The sequence below is a fragment of the Sparus aurata genome, chromosome 23 (genome assembly GCF_900880675.1).
Source record: "Sparus aurata chromosome 23, fSpaAur1.1, whole genome shotgun sequence".
In the NCBI taxonomy this organism is placed as follows: domain Eukaryota; kingdom Metazoa; phylum Chordata; class Actinopteri; order Spariformes; family Sparidae; genus Sparus; species Sparus aurata.
The window spans coordinates 22,490,414-22,511,079 of NC_044209.1; the positions used below are offsets into that span (position 1 = coordinate 22,490,414).

Here is a 20,666-nt window from a genome sequence, read left to right on the forward strand (position 1 = left end):
GTATCCCACTGCACATGGTCCACAGTGCAGCATCTCATCCCCACGTTTCAAACAGACAAGCCTGTCACCAGTGTGCACCAAACACTTCAGAAGAATGTGTCAACTTTGCCCCACTAAGGAGGGGTGAAAGCGGGCTTGTCTTGTAGCCAGAGAGAAAGGGTGGCTGGTTCGGAGGGGGGTTGCTGAGGCAGGAGAGAGCCAGAGCAGTGGCAATGTTACTAATGAGCAACAGGTGCTGGAGGGCAGTAGCATGGACGCCATCTGTACCGCTGGAAGCCATCTATCTGCAAAGGCAGCAAAAGGCACAAACACATGCACGCTAAACTCATTGACACCAGCAGCAGATAAAATATAACGTGTCAGTCATGCTAGTATGGTTTGCTAGGTCATCACTTGACCTTCCTGCTGCTTTGAAAGTTGCCAGAGCTGAATTGTGACCCTGGTCAGATCGACCCCGGTCCCCCCGCAGATGCACTCAATCACCAGCTCACTGACTTGCTTCCAGGTTGGCTGCAGGCCTTTTGAAGGCATGTGAAAGTTTGTTTTTATTACTGTGTCTGCTGGTGTTATCAACACTGTTTTTTTCCCCACTTGTGTACTTTAGGAGAATAAGTTCCACCCTGAGGTGGTAGAGCACATCTACCAGCACAATCCCATCCTGAAGTACACCCAGGGCCCACTGTACGCCCCTCTGCTGCCCTTCCCCTATGGCAGCCTGGAGCACACATGTAAGTAGTTAACATGTGCACGTTGTACATTATCATAGCAGCAATGAGTAAGGTTGCATGTAGAAATTATAATAATGGTAAAAGATCATTTGCACGGACTACAAAGAAAGTGCTTGAAATAGATATAATTTTAAACTACATCATCAGATTCAGTCTTTCTTGAAGCAGTTATGAAATGGAATAATGGTATATAATATTTCTGAATATATTAACAGGTATTTATGCTACCTAACAGAAACTGACAACCCTACATCTGTGTGTACACACAGTTATTGACTGTTTTCTGTTACTATTTTTCAATGGCCTTACTGTTAATTGGAAAGCAGCGGTGTAATCTCTGTGATTACTGTGCTGTTTGAATAGCTCGGAGCAACATTTAACACAACACAATACAATACAGATCACTAAAGACCGACCTTTCTTGGGTTTGTTGTTATCAAAACAAGTACAAACAAGGGAACAAAAAGAGTAACGTGTAATACATTTTTTTGTTTTCAGGCTTAAATGTCAGCTTCAACTCAGTGATGTTTACATAACAAAATGTTAGCATCACACAGTTATCCTGAGTGTATCACATGTGTATAACACAACGTTGTACTTCTCCTCTTCCTCCTCTCCTCAGACCACAGTGGGAAAGGCTACGGTTCGGTGCGCGAGGAAGCCGTGAAGCTCTTCAACTGCCTGCAGCAGCTGGAGTCGGCACGGGAGCCGGTTCCCATTATCCAGGGTGTGCTGCAGACCTGCTTGGACCTGCGGCCCCTCCGTGACGAGGTCTACTGCCAGCTAGTGAAGCAGACCAGCTACACGCCCGCCCCGTACACTGCCGCACACCTCCGCTACTGGCAGCTTCTCACCTGCATGAGTTGCACCTTCCTGCCTGGGGCCGTCGTGCTCAAGTACCTGCGATTCCACCTCAAGAGGTGAGATGCACACAAGCGACAGTTGAGTGTCGAAGGGCTGATACGGTCAACTTTAATGATTTTAAATGTGCTACAGGTATTTCTTTTAACTGGATATGAAATGGTCTCAACTGCACAAAAAACAAAGTTTCGTTTGTTTCACCGTCATCATAATACAGTTCTTAAAAATCAACACATAACCTCATTGCTTCACACCCTGCAAACAGCTGTTTACAAAAGAAAAATAGTATTAAGAATGTCCTTCTCTCACCTGCTTCCAAAACAAATATACACGCTAACCAGATCAAGATCTTTACGATGAGAGGCGCTGGTGCTCACGCTGCTTTCGTTCACCAGAATCAACAAAAAAACAAGTGCATCTTGTAGATGCTTTAGATACTGACAAAACTTAACTGCCACAATTTTTAAAAAGCTGAATATACTGTCCTTACCTGAGTGAAACCATGGTATTGCTAGCATAAATGAATCCAGAAGACTGGTGAAAGCTCCTCACATCAACTCCTACTTGTTATTTTAAATGGAAACATGGAGATTTCTTGTTTTTGCTGGCTCTGATTCTGTCTTGTGGAAGCCAGGTGGAAAAAACAACAGCACATCCATCTCTGTAGACGGTTTAAGGTAGTTAAAACCACAGTTGTCAGTTAACGGGAATATTGCGGTGTCTATTTGGTGCTCATGAATATGCCATCCCAGTCCCCATGAGAATGGGGCATCAGACCAGGAGTCTGTTGCTGGTTATGAGAGAGTGTGTGAAGGGAGGACAGGTTGAATACTGGGAGATGAAGGCGAACCAGCAGCGTGCAGTAGCAGGGAAAACACGTGGTCTAGACAGCGGACAGAAAGCAGGCGCCAGCACCGTTGACCACCGGTTTAGATATTGTAGCGTGATATGCCTTCACATTGTTAGCGTGTTCCCTCAGACAGATCCAGTGTTTTGGGGCTGGATTTGCAGGTCTGAATTAGCTCCCTCCGTCAAGCATGCTAATCTAAGTTATTAGCAGTGTTAATCTCCTGCTCAAGATTTTCTGTCCAACACCATGCCACCAAACCGCTACAGTTTTCTATCTATATGTCTGCACTGGGAATCGCCCTCTAGCTAATGGAAGGGTTGCATGCGATGGTGATTCATAATAACGCTGTGGAACTCACTGCCTTGTGTGTTTTGATACGTCTTGCCGTCGCTCTCACGCACTCTCTCGCTCTGTGGATCAGTGTTGAGGCTGCAGCTGGGCAGAGCTAAGACTGGAGCTGGGCAGTGGGCCCACAAACCCTCCTTCACTCCCCCAGTGCCCTGAGAAACCCCCAGGGAAAGTCTGCTGTCAGAAGGAATAGGGCAGAGGAGGAGGAGGGGGCAAGAAAAGGAGGAAAGAGCGGAGAGGGGTGAAGAGAGGAGTGTATAGGAAGGATCACACAGACTTGGTGGAACATTCCTAATTACGTTTCAGCAGGACAAATCCCACCCTGTGGCCATATAGTTATGGGAGAGCGAGACATCGGAGGGAATGAGAGGGCCTCTCTCATTCTGGCAGACTGTTTGAGGGCCTCATGTTTCGCCCCTCTGTCCTCTGTTCTGTGTATTTTGGGACGAACATCGTGGTGTAATTGTTTCCTTCCTATTTTTCCCCGTGTTTACTTAGGGTTGAGCTCATAACTCCGTCAGGTGTTATTTCACACCTTTCACACTGCAAAGTGTGCAGGACTTCAGGCTCCGGTTGGAGTGTTTTGTCCGCTGCCTTTGTGTCCACTCTCTTTTAAAAATGACACACACACACACACACACACACACACACACACACACACACACACACACACACACACACACACATACACGCACTCACCTACCACTCCTGGACACTCCACTGGGAGGAAGTGGCAGGTCACTCCGGTTCACAGGAGCGGAAACACCTTTTCCTGTTCCATGCGTTACCCAAAGTCAAACATGTTTTCTTTGCCCTTTTCCTTTTCTTTGAAGGATTGAGGGATGTTGAGCCTTTTAAGTCCCTAAGAGCCAAAGTGAGAACATTTGTCATTCTTCGCCTCATTGACTCTTGAGCATTGCCAACCCAAAGAACTGTGTTGAATCAAAAGATGACGCAAAGTCCATAATCACAGCATAACACTTCAGACTTTGAGTCAGGGGCATTAACAATCCTTTTCTTTTATGTATTGACTTTATTTTTCTAGCAAATATCTCGCAATTCTAAATGCACACACAAGATTCATATCCACCCGTCTCACTCTTTCTTTCAGGATCCAGAGCCAGAGCCCCGAGTCTGAGATGGATAACTATGCGTCATTCATCAGCGAGGCTCTGGAGAAGACCAAGTGTCGGGAGTGTGTGCCATCCTGGGAGGAGATCCAGATGCTGATGAGTCGACAGGAGATGCTGTGCACTGTGCACTATCCAGGCCCCGGATCCTGCCAGCTCTACATCAGCTCACACACCACTGCCAATGAGGTTTGGGCACATTTTTTTGTATTTAACTTTAAGGCACGAATTTTCTCAATTTTTCAGCTTCTCCCATTTTCCTTCTCAAAACTTCTAAGAATAATCTGGAGTCCATTGACGTTACTGAGCGTTGATATATGCAGGAACTTCATTTCTCATCCTTCTGTTTCCACCGAAAAAACAATAAAAAAAACATATTTAGTTATCGATTGAGATGTTTTTAAATTGTCTTTAGCGATGCCTTCCTTCTCTTGGATAATGAAACTGGATGGCACTCGGCTTGCGGTGCTTAAAGAGCCCAAAAATAAGCTTGAAAAACTCGCCAGCAGTGTCTCTTTTGAGAAATTGTAACCTGGTTAGTCGAGATAATAAACAGACCTTGTCGTGTGCAGTTATTTTTCTTTTGTACCGAACTACACCCGTCAACCAAATCACAGTGTGCAGAAGGAGGCGTACATGTACTTTAATCTACTGAGCTAGCTAAGATTACACATTACATTGATGTTAAGTGCTGTCACCACTACGGGCCACTAATGCATGAGTAGAGTGGCTTCTTCTGCGCCGTAGTAGCAGTGTAGTTAGAAGAAAGAAAATAGTTCCTATGTGAAACTGCTCACAATAACGTCTGTGGATTATCTCGAATAACTGGGTCATGATTTCTGGAGAGACACACGGCTGTTGAGTTTTTCAAATGTATTTTTTTCGTCACTTTGTGCACCAGTGCCAACTGGTTCCATTATATTTGTGAAAAGGCAGAAATCCCCAAGACTCTGTGACTCGCACCAGAACAATCTAGATGGATAAATCGCACCAGACTAAGAGAAAAATATGTATTTTTGCATTAAACAATTAAATCAACCATATACCATGTGTGTGTCCATCTCTCCCCCCCCTCGCCCTTCACCAGGTGGTTCGACGGATGCAGGAGAAGCTCAGCCTACAAGACAGCAAAAACACGTTTGCACTGTTCGAGCAGAACTCGCTGTGGGAGCAGCCGGTGGCAGGCAGCGCTCTGATCGCAGACATCCTGACGAGGTTTGAAAAATATATGTCAGTCTTCACCCTGTAAACCAGAACAGACAGCAGACACCGTGAGGGAGTCAGACACAATAAAAACCAAGTAGACAGACGTGCTATCAACACCTTGACTAAGTCTGGCAGGAATCTGAGCTATTTGTCACGTTAGATGAATGAGAACAGAGCAGCGGATTGTATATTTATCTTTACTAGTCTGCCTGCCATGCTGAACATTATCCAGTATCCCTGATAACCGGTGACCTTGTCTGGTCTCAAACATGACACCCAGCTGGGAAACTGGACTTGTGTCACTATTTCTGTCAGCAAAGCCAGCCAAGGTGAGACTGATGTCATTTCGTTATACAAGTGTTGAATGAAGCGATAAGGCATCCTGCTGGAATAAAAGGGATCTGTGTTTTTTCAACAAGCATGGCTGTCGATGTCCTCACAGTGCTGAGTAGGAGGATAAATAGGAAACTCAGCAAACTGCTAAGTTACTAAACAACAATATTACACACTGAGGAGGCAGTAACTTGTAACATATTAACATCTCAGCTTAAGATTCTTGGTACCACATTCGTATCAGCCTCCTAACCTTCTCTGTCCCTCTTCTGCGCAGCCTCTCCACCAAAGAGTCAGAGTCTAAATCCCAGTGGAAACTGTGTTTCAAGCTCTACTGCCTGTTGGACGCTGACAGCATATCAGTGGACAGCATTGAGTATCTCCTCCTCTTCGAGCAGGTAATGGAGCAGAACTCTTAAAAGGGCAGAGTCCTCCGCTGAGAGCGTCTCTGTTATGAGTGACTATTTCAGTGCTGATAATGAGATATAATTTATTGTCCTGCTGTGATTCATTCCTCGTATTTCATTGGATTATTATGTTTTTACTTAACAATCATTAATGTCTTACTGGCGGTGATTGCTATAAAACACACTGCATAAAAAGCATGACTAAGAGCACTGGCTGCAGTGCAGAGGGGGCAAAAGGCAGCCAGCACTGGCTTCATTAGAAAATTTTTCCTGAGGACTCCCATAAAAGAGTTATGGGACAAAATAAAACAGGGTGGGGTAGAAGGGATTGATGGCAGGAATGAGGCTGTTACTGACAAATTGTACTTTCTTTTCCTCCTGTTCGGTCTCTCCCTGTTTGGCCCGGGTTTGGCCTTGGCGCTGCAGTGTCATGAGATGGTGGTGCGTGGCCAGCTGCCAGCCTGTGAAGAGGACCTGCAGGCCTTAGCTGCCCTGAGGCTTCAGTGTCTGATGGGGGACTTCAGCACACATGCCCCCTGCCCACCTCTAGATGAGCTTTTTCCAGGTCACATGCTAGAAGCTCGAATCCTCATGTCCCTCACTGCACCCCAAGCCCTGCCTCCATGTCAGGTGGCGGCTCAGGGCTGCCCCGCAACGCAGCGCTTCCCCTCGGGCCTCCTCGCGGGGACGCTGTGGAGTCACACAGCCACAGCAGCGCACAAGCAAAAGGTGGAGCAGGATATGCGCCTGCGGAGCCGGCTGAAGGAGGAGGCAGCAGCCGTCATGGGATCCATCCTGGAGCGTTGGAAAGGTCTGGCCGGCTACAGCCGCAGGGACAGTATGGCTGCCTACCTCACAATTGCACGCCAGTGGTCGGGCTTTGGATGCACTCTTTATGAAGTGGACTTTTATATTGTGAGTACAGCGAGGTCACACTTTAGTTTTGCTCCCTGAGTGCTTAGAGTCACTCTGACTATTGAGATGAATAAAGGGATTGCTATGAGCTGTTCTGACATCTGCTTACCTCTCCCTCCAGAGTTCATCGGGAAGTTTTTCCCAGAAGTTGTGGTTGGGTGTAGCTGCTACATCCGTGTCTCTGTATCGACAGGGAGAGGCAGAAGCCTTGGAGTCCTTCCCGTATGGCCAGATCTGTTCCTACGGTGTGTCGGACAGCAACACCTTTAAGATCACAGCAGGGGATCGGGATCTGCTGTTCGAAACTACCAAGGTATAGTGCCTTAGGCCTCTGGTTAGCATATACGGACTAAATATCTTATTCCTGGAACTGTTTCTCCTCTGAGCTTAGGTGCAATCTAAGTCCTCCGTAGTCAGGATTCAGTTTGTGTACAGTGCCGAGACAAGTGGCCTTATCACCACGCAGAGTTCTGCAGAGTAAGTGAAAGAAGCACGCTGTCTACCCCCTGTATACCCCCCCCCTTCCTCCAGCTCTCTGACCCACTTTAAAAACACTCATTAATTTGGTCTAAATAGAGAGCACACAACCTGCCCCTACTCTCCAACCGATGCTAACCACCAAAAGTCTGACTTCCTGCTATTAAATGGCAACTGGGGGTGAGTTTTATTGCAGTGGTTAGATTAAAATATTAGGCAACATTTCTCAGAAACATGGATGTCCTTCCAAACAGACATTTCTTTTTTTTTCAGTCGAGAACAAATCTTGGCTTTCACTGGGGTAGATTTGCTTGCATCTTCCCACACGGAACAAAAAATCCCTCTGTGATCTCTCCCGGGGCACAAAAGTGGCTTTTATTTATTTATTCGACGCACAGGCGAATTGAAGTGCAACTCAAAAAAAGGCTCCTTCTTTTATGAACTTAGGGCCTCACATTGCTCTGACATGAATGTGAAGGGTTTCGAGCTACGGGAGAAAAAAAAAGACAGAGTAGATTTGCAGGGGGTGATTATGGTAAGGCCTGGAGTTAAGAGTGAGGGCTGCTGATTCGAGGGTTACAGTTAAAGTTGAAGAGTAGGTGCAGGTCGAAGCTCTTTAGTCGGAGAAACAGAGTCAGGGTAATGGTCACGGTCACGGTCACAGTGGCTTAGGGTGGTTTGGTGGTCATGTCCACCAAGGTCAGGGTAACTGAGAGACAGATGAACTCCTCCGCAGTGCCCTCCCTTTCTTTTCTGCAACAGCTGCTGAACAAAATATGTCAAAATGATGAAATATCCACACACATGTGAGGCTGATCGAGGTGTGTGTGTCCTCCAGAATCCACCAAACGGCATCATCCTCTGCTTCTGGAGGATCCAGTTTTTCTAGCAGCTGAATGACATCATCCCACTCCTCCACCCTCCTGTGACAGTGCCAGTCAGACACTAAGACTGCCACCAATCTGACCTCTCTCTCTCTCTCTCTCCCTCTCTTTCTATCTCTCTGTCACAGCTGACTGAGATCATGCAGCTGATGAATGCGTATTTCAGTGCCATCCGTCGCCAGCGAGGGAAAGGGGAAGATGTGGACACTACCATAACAGAAAGCACAGAGGTGGGATTCCATCACCTGGCCTCCACGCTGACGCCCACCCTCCTGGAGCTGCCCTCGCACCCCGTTTGAGACGGACCCACACCCGGACACCCCCCACAACCCCTCACTGTCCTCCTCCACGTGGCCCCTGCGAGGCCCAGCCCCAGTCCTCAGGACACCACGCCTCCTCCACTGGGAACGGCACGGCAGCCAAAACAAAGAGAGCGCTGTTTTCACTCCCCATCCGTGAAAATAAACCCTTGCTGAGCTTTCCAGCTGAAGGAGCTGGCTGATGGAGGAGGGTGGGAGTGGGGACGGGAAGGCAAGGGGGCTCTGTTTTGCAAGTGAGGCCAGAAACCAGTGCAGTTGCTGATGAGCTGTCACACACCCTCCACCCCATCCTGTCACGCAACCACCTCTGTTACCCTACATGGCAACAACGCCCCCACCCCACCCCTCAACCCCTCCCTTGACAATGTGAGACGTTGCTACATCAGGGAGAGATAGCATCAAAAGAGTTTGGACTTATGGCAACAATAAGCTGTGGTACTCCCCTCGTGAAGGTTTGGCTCAGTGAAAACACTACTCTCTCTCGCTCTTTCTCGCTCTCTCTCTTTCGAAAGTGTGCCATATTTGTATTGCCTTTTCCTAGAAGGCAGTCGTCCCTCAAGCACTGCTGGAATAGTGTTGAGAACTTTCTGTGACACACACCCTCCCCCGTCTTCAGCTCCCTCTCCCTCACTCCCTCTCTGTCTCACACACACACACATACACACACATACACACTCTCTCACGTGCCCTTCTGCTGACATGTTCATCGGAGACAGTCAGTTTTCATAAGGTCCCCACCAGGCTTGCGTTACCTGGAACTGTTGATGCAAGCGAGCCATGTGAACTTGGAACTGGAAACAGATGTTGAACACTGTTGCTAAGTCACTTCGGCTGCCACGGCCATATAGACTCTAACCTATGGGATTATCAGTGTGCGTGTGTGTGTGTGTGTTTGTGCGTGCAAGTACAGTATGAGCGTCTGTTTGATCAAGGAAACCGTTTTCTGGATGACATTCAGGATCTGAGTTGATTGCGTTTCACATAAACCAAAGGATTTTTTGGAGCCGTTTCTACATTGTTTCCACCAAATGCTCTCTCGCGTCCTTTGTTGTGCTGCTTGTCTTGGCTGTGATCCTCGACACGAAACTTGGTTAACACTTGACCGATTTGATCATTTTTCGCTTATGTCAGTTATTACCCTAATGCAGCTCTGCTCTGCAGAAAAATAACAGGTGCTTCTCTGTTTATTATTGTTATTTTCACAATGTATATATAATGGAAGAAATTAAGAGTTCCCATAACCCCCCTGTCAGAGATCTGTATCATTTAGGAAGACATATTTACCACCTGTCCCGTTATTTAAACAGAAACCCTTTTAATCAGGCCTTGGATGCTTTTTGTAGTATTATTTATGCAAATTTTGCCTTTTTTTTTTTTTCTTTTTTACTGTTCTTTGTCTTAAATGCAGGCCCAGATGTGTTTTCATACAACCAGATGCCCTACATGCTTTTGGTTCTGCTCCTTAAAGCAGTTCAGACATGTAAATCCTGTGTAGCTCCTTCTTTGTGTTCACTGTTGGAGTATTCTTGTGAAGCCAAAGTTCGCCAAGTCATTGAGCACGGACCAAAGATGTGTTGTTTTTCTTTTTTTTTTGATAAGCTTTTATAAGAAATTACCCCAAAGCAGACAGATCCCCGAGTTTATCTTTGACTGTCGTCCCATTTACTAATTTTTCTTTAAACTTGAATGTCAGACAAATATGAAGACATCCTGTTGTATACACCATACACCTAATTTTAATGTAGTAGATGACCTTTTAGGAATCTGAGACCTTAGATAGGCTTTGTACATATAATTTGTAGAGTACTGTCTGCTACACAATCCCATGCAATAACCACCCTCAAGACTTAAACCGTCTCACCATGAAAGGCCTTGACGAGTCGTTGCACAGTCAGACCTGTCACCTGCTCAGAGGCAGGTTTTTGCTTTTTCTACTGCAGCTGCAGGCAGCTCCGAGCTACATGTATGAAAAGAAAAAAAAAATCAAACTGCGGATGTTGTTGCTTTGTATTACGCTTGTTTGTAAGCTGCATGGTACCTTTTTATGTAATGTGTGTATAGTTAATTGCACTATTGTTTGTTTTTAACTAACTTGGAAGTGCAATAAAAACTATAAATACTGTATGTAATTAATAAAAACAGCACCATTTTACCATATTCAGCCTCTGGTACTTCAGTACTCATTTCCTTTGTTTCATTTTTAAAAAATGGTCTTTCTTGTGCCCCGGCTAGTGAAGCAGTGTCAGACTATTGTTTTCAACCAGGCACATTTTACAAAAGTCTGAAGTTTGGCGCCAGCCGCAGAGCTGAGAGCCGTACCTCCCCCGAAGCTTTTCTGCTTAAAAACAATAGCTGGTTGAGCAAGCGTTGCTAAGTGCCTTTTAGTTCCCCTGCGGTAATGAGCCTTAACTGAGTTAGATGAACAGCCACTGGGACACAAAAGCCCCAGGTGTAGAAAAAAAGTGTTTTATTATTTCGTAGATTTGACTAATGGAACATAAAATGACCTTTTATGGAAAACATGCTGTAGTGTATCTTCAGATGACACCAGAAACATAAAAAAACTAATACAAAGCAATAGAAAACGTGTTTATTCATTATTTTAAACAGGTCCAACAAGCAAAGCAACATTAGACAGTATATTCATTTCAGAGAATACAGAGGAAGCCAGAGAACTAGCTATTCTTTAAAGTTTATTTACAGCTATAGAGATGTTAAAATGAGATCCATCCTTGTTTATCTGTGCAAACTTGTTCTATTTGTAGGTGACTACTGTAGGTGTATATGGCAGGTGTTTTATTAACATCATTTTTTGGCAAAAGCCCAACTTTAACTTGACATTCTTGTTGGTCATGTACAGTGGAAACAAATGAGCAGTGTGTACCAGCAGCAGACAGACGGTAAAAAGCACCTTTTCAGAAACCTGCATTAACCATCACACGGCACTTTCTGTCAAAGATACTCTTATTATTCAAGGCAATCATGTTGTAGGCGGTGGACGTTTTTACTGTAAATTAACTGCACAAAAACTAAATTACTGTACTCAGTATAAAAATAGACCAAAACAAGGCAACAGGTTGTCTTACGTTGATGGAAAAAAAGGAGGGGGAGGGTGAGTTCAGGAGAAAGGAAATAACTATTAACAGACATTTATAGATTGTTTTGTACAACACATATTTAAGTACTCTTACTTCACTGAACTATTAGGTAAGGATTGTTTTATCTGAACTGTGATGGAGACGCTCCAGGATGTGATGCAGTCCAAAAATAACACTGTCACTTTTTTGCTTTTTGGTGAACAGTGGGGTGTTAACACTCATCCCTCAGTCTCTTTTCAATTTTGAGACACAAACACACTTAAACTATTACATGCTATGAACAAGCCAATAAATATTGTTTTCAGAGAAACAGCTAAAGCCAAATACCTGTCTATTTTGGGTCACCTGTATGTAAGAGGAAAAGTGGAAAAGGGGAAGGGCATGAGTCGAGTTAGAATAAACTAGCTAACCATGTATGCTGACTGGTTGGTTTGAAGTTGAGTTATAAGACAAAAAGTCTGTTCACTGTTCTTGCGTTCCCCAGGAAATGTAGTCAGGCCGCGTGGCTGCACTGTACTCGTCCACCAGCTGTTGCACCACTTCGCGAGAGTTGTCCAGCTCGTCAAAGTTGTCCTTGAATATGTCCTCTTTGCGGAACTGCTCCAGGAAGGCTTCACGCTTACGCAGTTTGTCATACTGCCGGCACGTCCGCTCAAACAGCTGTGGGACATCAACAAAGAGGACATCAAGAACCTGAAACCTATCAGGCTACTTTAAAACTCACCAACTTTCTGTTTCTACCTCTATGTTACCAGACAGGAAATGGAATCAATGACTTCATTTCCTTGGATGACTGTAATTTCCCCTTAAATTTAAGGCCGAAAACAATGGGAAAAAAAGTTTTGCTTTCTCAATCACCTCAGATTAAGTAATACAATGACATCACAGGATTGCAACTTAACAGCGTTGGTTCTGAAGCAGAAAAAAAAGGTGGAAAGCATCTACAGTTTCAAGGAATTCACTTATTTTTGCGGACTTCCCTTCGAACTGCTGCTGTGGTGACTCAACTTCAGTTTCAGGTCAACGTATATCCTGAAGTATTGACTTAGATACAAACAGACACGGGTCTCTGCTGTATAAATAGTCACTGTAGTAGAACATAACTGAAAGACGAGCACTTACAGAGGAGATACTTGTGTGGTTGGCCATCATCAGGCCGCTGACTCGGTGGGCCGAGGGGAGGTACGGAGACTTCCTGGACAAAGCCACCTGGATGCTGGCGGGACCCCAGGGAATGAAGCTGGCGAGTTTACGCTCCCGGATCCTTTGGAGGCTTTTATGAACCTACACAGAGGGTTAAGTCAGATTTTGACTGTAGGACTTATTGAGTACTTTTACTTTAAGTTGAGGATCTATATACTTCTTCCAACCTTCAGTCAAAATTAGTTTGCATACTCTCCGAAGTGTTAAGACATTCGGAGAGGTACTGTGCGGTCGTACCTGTGTGGGATCCACCTCTCCCTGGATGATGTTGAGGATGGCGATGTAGCAGTGGCTCGGCTGCCTCTCTCTTCCTGTGGACACCATCACGTTCTTGGGTTGCAGAAGCCTCCTCATCACATCCAGCACTGTGGTTTTCCTCACACTGGCAACCTGAAACACAGCACATTTACAGATCAAAACATTCCCCTAAAAGTCCACTGGTTCTGGGTTAACATCAAACATTTTGCAGATATTGCAGCAGGTCTGCACTCACCGACTGGTCAGTAGTAAGTGGTGTGTATCCAGTCATGAGGAAGTGGAGACGGGGTGTGGGGATGAGGGACGCAATCAGGCCAATAAGGTCGTTGTTCATGTAGCCTGGGTATCGCAGAGTGGTTGTGCTTGCAGACATGATGGTGGAAACCTGCGTGTATGAAGGTGCAGTTGGACACAAAGCTTTATATCAACCACAGTCGGGTAAGAAAAGGATTTGCAGCTGTGCAATACATCACATCAATTCTATTGATTCATTGAGTTATTAGAGTATGCGCGTTTACTTTAAGTTATAAATAACTTTGATGACAGCGGGCTTAAGTCTCTTTACAGTCTCGTCAACTTCAGCAGGTGCACAAATAGTCAAACTATTCACATCTTAGTTTACGGTTCTGTGATGACTTAAGACAGCTGTCATATTACATTTATGACTCCAGGTGTCTCTCGGGATATCTCCTAGTGAAGCCAACAGTCCCATCTACACCAGAGTCTGAGTTTGTTTACAAAGTACTATCTCTTTATGAAAGGTATAGCAACATTAGCTGTCTGAAAAGTGCGCAGATTCTACCCGAACCATCCCGCTGTCAGGCTAACGTCTCGCCGAGAAACACAAATAGCAGGAGACGAATTAGTGTGCAAAGTTTTCCGCTCTCTGCGCTGGAAATTATTATTATTATTACACTGGATGTCTGTTCTCTACCTTACTGAACCATCCGATAGTGACAGTCCGCAGCTGTATGAGACCACCTTTATTGTGTATAACTATGACAGCCTTGTTAGTTTTATTTATTATTCTTATTTAAAGGATAAGTTCACCCAAATGTGAACATTCAGTCATTATCTACTCCCCCATGCTGAAGTTGAAGTTGACGAAGTTTTGAAGTCCAGAAAACATTTCTGGAGCTTCGCAGCAAAACAGCGTTGCAGCATTCTCCGAGACAACTGGGTGATGGGGACTTGTTTCAAAATGTACAAAAAACAACGGAAAATAAACATATATTTAAAAAAGAAAATGTAATCTAAACCGTTGTCATGCATGAGCTTGCGCACCCACTTCAGACACTTATAGCTCAACAGCTACAGTGAAGACTCCGGCTTTACAAAGGGGTGTAAATAACATCTTTTCAAACCAGTTTTTGATCTCTGGTGCCATATTATGTTTCTTGTTTTCTAGTTCCCCATCTACTTAAGTTGTTTAGGAGAAAGCTTCAATGTTTTGAGGACAACAAAACACCCGGCTTTCCGTCATCACGGGGTTGAGTAGATAATAACTGAATTTTCATTTCTGGTGAACTTAACCTCTAACTGTCACATTAAGTCCTGAACTTGAAATCTGTAATTGCAAGGCAAGCTGACATGACATCTGGCGTGTGCGGCCTTGTAGAACTCTTTTCTGAGAACGCTGAAATCCAGTTTGACGTGCAACTGTCTCACCAAACAAGTTTATGCATCCTGTAATTTCTGCAGTGAGTGACACGTGTCTACGGCAGTCATGATATTTGCCTTCATAGAAATACAGACAGGTTGAGTAGGTAGCTGAAACCTGCTGAGAGGCAGAGAAAACAACTGGAGGAGGTTACACCGAGTCAAGTTTCTCACTCACCAGCTGATTGATCTGGGAGAACGAGGGGTTCTGGATATGCAGCCTGTCTGTGGCGATGCGATTCAGAGCTGTGTTATCCAACACCACCTGATAAGCAACACACACACACGCACACAGAGAGGGGGCAATTATTAGACAAATGTAGAAAAACCAGAAAAGAAGAGATTCCCTCCAGCACAAAAACACAGTCAATGTCAATACACAGTTACTGTGTTAAAGGGAAGACTGAGAGGGTATCGGAATAATGACGCAGTCAAGGAACCTCTTAAGGAGCAACACAGTGTGCTGTTGTTAGCAGAGCTCAAACATAAAAGACACACTGTACAGTTGCAACAGTGGAACCAATTCTTGGGCAGATTCTATTAGCCCTCTGGCTAATTTAATCAAGATGAGGGCCTTATGCAAGACCCTGCAGGAAGTAGGTATTAGTGAGGAAACACCATTAGACTGTCAGAGCATCTCAGACTAATACAATCACCATTTTAAGACGGAGATTTATTAAGTTCGACCTGTAATGCCTCAATGCTGGCGCTGCAGTTTGCTTCTTTATTAGTCTGTGACACAAACACTGAAGCAAACTAAAAAGAGAGATTTTCAACAAAGGAGGACGTGAACATATGTCTGGGTATAGTTTCACAAATCAGGCCAGGAGATTTTGAAGTTACAGAAAAGTAACAACTGTGTCGTCCCATTATCAAACCACACGCCTCACGGCAGGCGAACTAACCATCTGTCATAATATTTATGATTTTTTTTTTGGTGGAGTATTTCTTTAAAGTACTTAAAAACAGAATTAAGCCGAGCCAAGAGCAGTCCAGTGCACTGTGGATTTCTGCTAACAAAATATTTTTTCATGGCACCGAGGCAGCAGTGTGTAATAGGCCTGTGAAACTTAATCAAACTTTGATTTCCTACTTTCATGTCTCTAATGTCTTAACACAGTTTGCCATGTGTACCAGCATTAATTCGCCGACCTTTGCCGTTTACGTCAGAACACACAAGGCCAAATTTATGTAACGTCTAACATCACATCATATTTTTATTAGCAATATGACTGATTGCTGGAGTAAAATCATTTTTGCATCCCTTTTCAGGCTCACTGATAGGATGGAACAGTTTAGCTACTGTGTTTATGTGTTTTGCCTTCTCGGTTCGTCCAAGTGCAGCAATTACAAGCGAGTCACTTTGTGCCATCTTGTGAGGTTATTCCAAGTCATGGCTGCGTTGTGAGGCAAAGAGAGCAGAGGGACTAATCAGCATCCATTCATGAGTGCTGCTGCTCACCACGCAGTCTGCGTTCTGTGTGAGCCTCTTCAGCGTGAGCAGCGAGTTGTACGGCTGAACGACCACGTCACTCATCTCGTCCTGGTTTGGGAATACAGAGTACGTCTGCACCAGCTTCTTTGGGTACCTGGAGATCAAAGAGTGTATATTACTCTCAGTGAAAACATTCGGTCGTTCAGTTATCGTTCATGCTCGAAATAAAACGCTTTCTAACAAGTTGCAAGTGTGTTTGTGGACCTGTCGTTGAGTTTCTCCAGCAGATAGGATCCGAGTCCTGAGCCCGTTCCGCCAGCAATGGAGTGACACAGGACAAATCCCTACAAAGACAAAAGGGTTACTCGTTACTCGCAGTTCAAATTTGCAGCTACAGCATGTGCCACGTGTGTATAAAGCTTAAACTCTACTGACGCAGAAAGCTGAATGTGTGTGGGTGAGCAAATGCCTCTCTTCCTCGGCAGTTATATAAATGGGAGTGCAGCCCCACCTCACAAATAGGCTCCCTCACCCCCCCCAAGACAGCCCTGTAATACCTGCCTTCTACACTCGCCCGGCTATTATCACCAGACGTTCTACACGCCACACCCTGCCAACATACACACGCTCACGGCAGCTCGGCCCACCTTCCTATCCAATGCACACATGAGTGCACACACTCAATAATAATGTGGGGTCATAATGTGAATGAGTTACAGAAATTGCAGACCTTAGAGGGGAAATGCGAGTGTTATTTCACAGGAGGCTGGCAGCTGAAGAAAGTTCACCAAAAAAAAAAAAAAAAGAGGCTAAGAATAAAAAGTGAGGCACGGCTAAGGCTCTGCTAGTTTTAACATGATAGGCACTGGCAACATTTTCACTTTTCAATCAAGCTCCTCATTTCAGGACGCATTTAAACACAACAAACATACGAGAGTGATTCAAAGGAAATGAAAGGTGTGTTTGGATACAATCAAGTATTTCCTTATAAGTGGCACGAGTCCAAGTTCCCAAGAGTCCCCACCCGAGCTTCACCTGCGAAATCTCACCGAATGAGACAAAACAACCGCCAAAAGACACAAAACTACAACATAAATGAAAGGGAAACAAAAGACACCATCAAGAGAATGGAAATGACCACAAAGTCATGCAACTACTTGGAGACACTGGAAAAACAAAAACGAGATGGAGAACAACCACAAAGAGGCGTGAAAACAACCAAAGAGATGTAAAACAACCGAAGGAGTCTAAAAACAACCATAAAGAGACAAGAATCAGCAACAAAGAGACGTAAAGAAATGACAACGACACACAAAACATCAACCAGAAGACATGTAACCACCACCAAGAGACGCAAAGCAACCACTTAGACAAAAAAAGACCATAAGGAGACACAACATGACCAAAAAAGAGAGACATTAACAGCACGAAGAGACAAAGTGTAGCTTTTGTGACTCTTTCAGTCAGAGGAGCAAGGGAAATTTAATATGTCTGTGCCCAGGAGCCTTTTATCTCACAATGAGTCTACAATTTAGACAAAATTCCCACTATTCCCACAGATTCTCCAATGAACTCACACATTAACTACAAACAACGACCTCTTTGATATGATTTTGCATGTTTGAGGTTCAGGCTCTAGTTGCGGGCTGCTCATGAGCAGGGTAACAGAGGGTAGGTTGACCGTGCCCCGAAGTATTTCTGCATGCAACGATATCACATTACTTTTAAATCGGTTTTCATAATTCCGCATAGCCCCGATCAGTCCCAGCCCCAGGGAGAAGTTGGTATGAGATAAATGGCACACTTGCCTCCAGACTGTCGCTGCCATCTGCCTCGCGGTCAATGATGTCAAAGATGTCTTCTTGGATTTTTTTGCCCTTGAGGGAAAAACAAAAGATGGAGCAGCGTTTTAGATTGCATTATATATATATTTTTTATTTCTTCAACTGATATTAAAAGAAAGTCATGTTCAGGGATCACCTGTGAATATCCGCTGGCCCAGTTGTTCCCAGCACCTCCGCCGTGCTCAGAGAGGTAGATGTTCTCTGGGTTGTACAGGTTTGCATAGGGAGAGTTGAGGATGGAGTGGATCACCCTCGGCTCCAGATCCAGGAGAACTGCTCGGGGGATGTAGTGCTCGTCATCAGCCTGAGGAGTTTTATGAATAACCAGGTATTAGATGGTGACACTGCACAGCCTGGAGGTTGATGTGCCCTTGCATGGTCTGAGTAACTTTCAGCATCAGCACTACAATCACTCCACCTAGTGGTTGATAATGGCGTTGCACTTCACTTGCACATAGGTACCACTGGGTAAAGACTGAATATACACTGAATATGTGTGCTTATTGTCATGAACTTAATGAGGTAGTGCTGAAACCAGTTACCTGATAGAAGAAAACATCCTTTCTGTCGGTTCCTTCGGTTGCAAACTCCTCAACAATCCCCTCTGGGCTGATGCCATGCTCTGCACACAGCTGCTTCCAGAACTCAAACCCAACTGGAACAAAAAAACACAAGAGGAGCAGGTGAGCAAAACGTGAACGTTAGGTTGTGTCTGTTAGCCGTTTGTGACTTCATTAAACCAACATAACACACGTCAAGCACCATGAACTGCTGCGTTATCTGAATGACAATACACAGGCAGCTAACCTCACTTTGTGTTTAGGCTACATATTCTATGAGAGAAGCCCATAAATCACACGTCAGTTCAGTTAACGTTAGTTTATGTTGTGTTTTGATCTTAGCTCGTGTTGCTACCATCACTCCAAAGCTAGCTAGCGTCATTCCACAGCCTGACATATCATCTTAGCTAGCTAGACGCTGGCTAACGTTATGACGACTGCATGTGAGCGATATCAACATCAACTTTGCCTTTTACGTACTCTGATTTCCACATTGTCCAAGCTGGAGCGTTATAATTTCCCGCGGCATGTTCAGTCTTTTTCAGTTGCTCCTTATTTAGCTAGCCCGCTAGCTGCTTGCTAGCTAAATAATAGAAGAAAAGTAGACTCTGCTCCTCCAACTGTCTCACCACCAGCCCGCTCCTTCCCGCTTGGTGCTGATGTGACGCTCAAGCGGACTTCTTCTTCTTCGGTTTATTGGCGGCTTGCAAACCGCCAATTTAACTTTATACCGCCTACTGTCGTGTCGGAGTGGGTAGAGTCATAAAACAGAAAGAATCAGAAATTCAAAGCAGAAAAAGTTCGGGAAACATGTATGAAGTCCTCGATTATACATCCCAAAATCAACGAAGGAGGCCCTCTCTTTTGTATTTCGCGTTTCCTACAGTAATTTTTACGTTTTATTTTGACCGTCCTCACCGGAAATGTAGTATGCTATGTATGTATGTTAGCTTGAGATCCGTGGAGATGATGCTATTTGTTGCTTCCCTCCAGCGGCCACATTGTGTAACTACACCCATGATTAAAAAATATTATTCCTATCAATTCTTATTCATAGATGTGATGTTTGGATGTTTATTCCCACTGTACCTGTTTGTTGAAATGTCACAATAAAACTCTCTCTTCGCTCTGTTTTTTAGGGAGCTTTATGGCTTTTATTTTATTTTATTTCTTTGTTGGTTGTTATTAGTTGTTGTGGTCGGTAACTCCAAATATCATCTCCTGTCATGCATGAAATCCGGAAATACTGTACTTTTTTAAAAATTTGGCTTTATGGTCAAAACCAAGTCAAAAGATCTATATGTTATTCTGACTTTGACCTTTCACCAAACTAATTCCTTCATAGGTAAGTTGTTCATTATCATTCCATCTTCTTCCTGATGTCTTAATCTATCACAGGTTCACATTAGGTTACATTTAACTGCAGCAATGTGGAGAAAACAGTGGCTCACTTTACCGCAGTCACTTACTGGAGTTAATTATTACAATGACAGCGATTATAATGTAGGTGTATTCCAGCTGAAGTTTGTTAATGGTGATAATCATACAAAAAACAACAAACAGATATTTTGAAATAAAAGAAACCAGATTTGGCAAGAGTTAAGTAAAACCCAGTACCTGTCAGCTATGTTTTGGTTGCTGCTTTTAAATCAAAGGTATATTTATTAAGGAAATATTACGTTTTAATTTGTTTCGAGTGCATGTAAATATTCTTTAATATCTCATAGTTATGCGTTTCACTGCCATCTAGTGGTCACAACTAGTAATCACAACCAAAACCCCATTAGTCAAGTTAAACGTTGTATTTTCCGGTTACATCTTTCAAAATAAAACGTTACAAAAGGCTGTAGTTACAGATTGTGACCACCGGAGGGCACTGTCGACATATAATAAATAATTCACAGCACAATGACGACCTTTTTCATCGAAAAACCTTTGATAAATGAATTGTTTCAAATTGCCATTTCATCATTGCAAATTTAGGACACAGATAATAACGCTACTGCATCACTCTCTTATCTAATTCAATCAAAGTGCATTACAGATCGGACATACAATTAAACAATTTAAAATATTTGCTTCGTGACGAGCCATATTAAACCCTGGTGGATAAACAACATGAAATAAAATAGATAAATGAATATTATCAG

The 20,666-nt window shown here is 44.1% G+C and overlaps 2 protein-coding genes across 2 annotated transcripts in view; one reads left to right on the forward strand and one right to left on the reverse strand.

The window, feature by feature from the left end:
* The window catches only part of plekhh3 (pleckstrin homology, MyTH4 and FERM domain containing H3), a 34,962-nt gene extending 24,346 nt beyond the window's left edge, over positions 1-10,616 (forward strand). The window contains exons 6-13 of the mRNA XM_030406701.1: positions 605-728; positions 1,351-1,648; positions 3,899-4,106; positions 5,005-5,132; positions 5,734-5,854; positions 6,290-6,778; positions 6,900-7,091; positions 8,268-10,616. Coding sequence (XP_030262561.1) covers positions 605-728; positions 1,351-1,648; positions 3,899-4,106; positions 5,005-5,132; positions 5,734-5,854; positions 6,290-6,778; positions 6,900-7,091; positions 8,268-8,438 — 1,731 coding nt within the window. The 3' untranslated portion in view covers positions 8,439-10,616. The remainder of the gene's footprint in view (positions 1-604; positions 729-1,350; positions 1,649-3,898; positions 4,107-5,004; positions 5,133-5,733; positions 5,855-6,289; positions 6,779-6,899; positions 7,092-8,267) is intronic.
* A 415-nt stretch (positions 10,617-11,031) lies between these two features.
* On the reverse strand, positions 11,032-19,220 carry tubg1 (tubulin, gamma 1). Its single transcript, XM_030406703.1, has 11 exons — positions 18,997-19,220; positions 18,499-18,611; positions 18,093-18,260; positions 17,921-17,989; positions 16,377-16,456; positions 16,140-16,266; positions 14,856-14,942; positions 13,254-13,403; positions 12,998-13,150; positions 12,680-12,841; positions 11,032-12,217 (listed from the first exon to the last, which is right to left on the reverse strand). Exons 1-11 carry the CDS (start codon positions 19,043-19,045, stop codon positions 12,020-12,022), a joined length of 1,356 nt encoding a protein of 451 aa, XP_030262563.1. The 5' UTR covers positions 19,046-19,220; the 3' UTR covers positions 11,032-12,019.
* Positions 19,221-20,666: the final 1,446 nt, after the last annotated feature.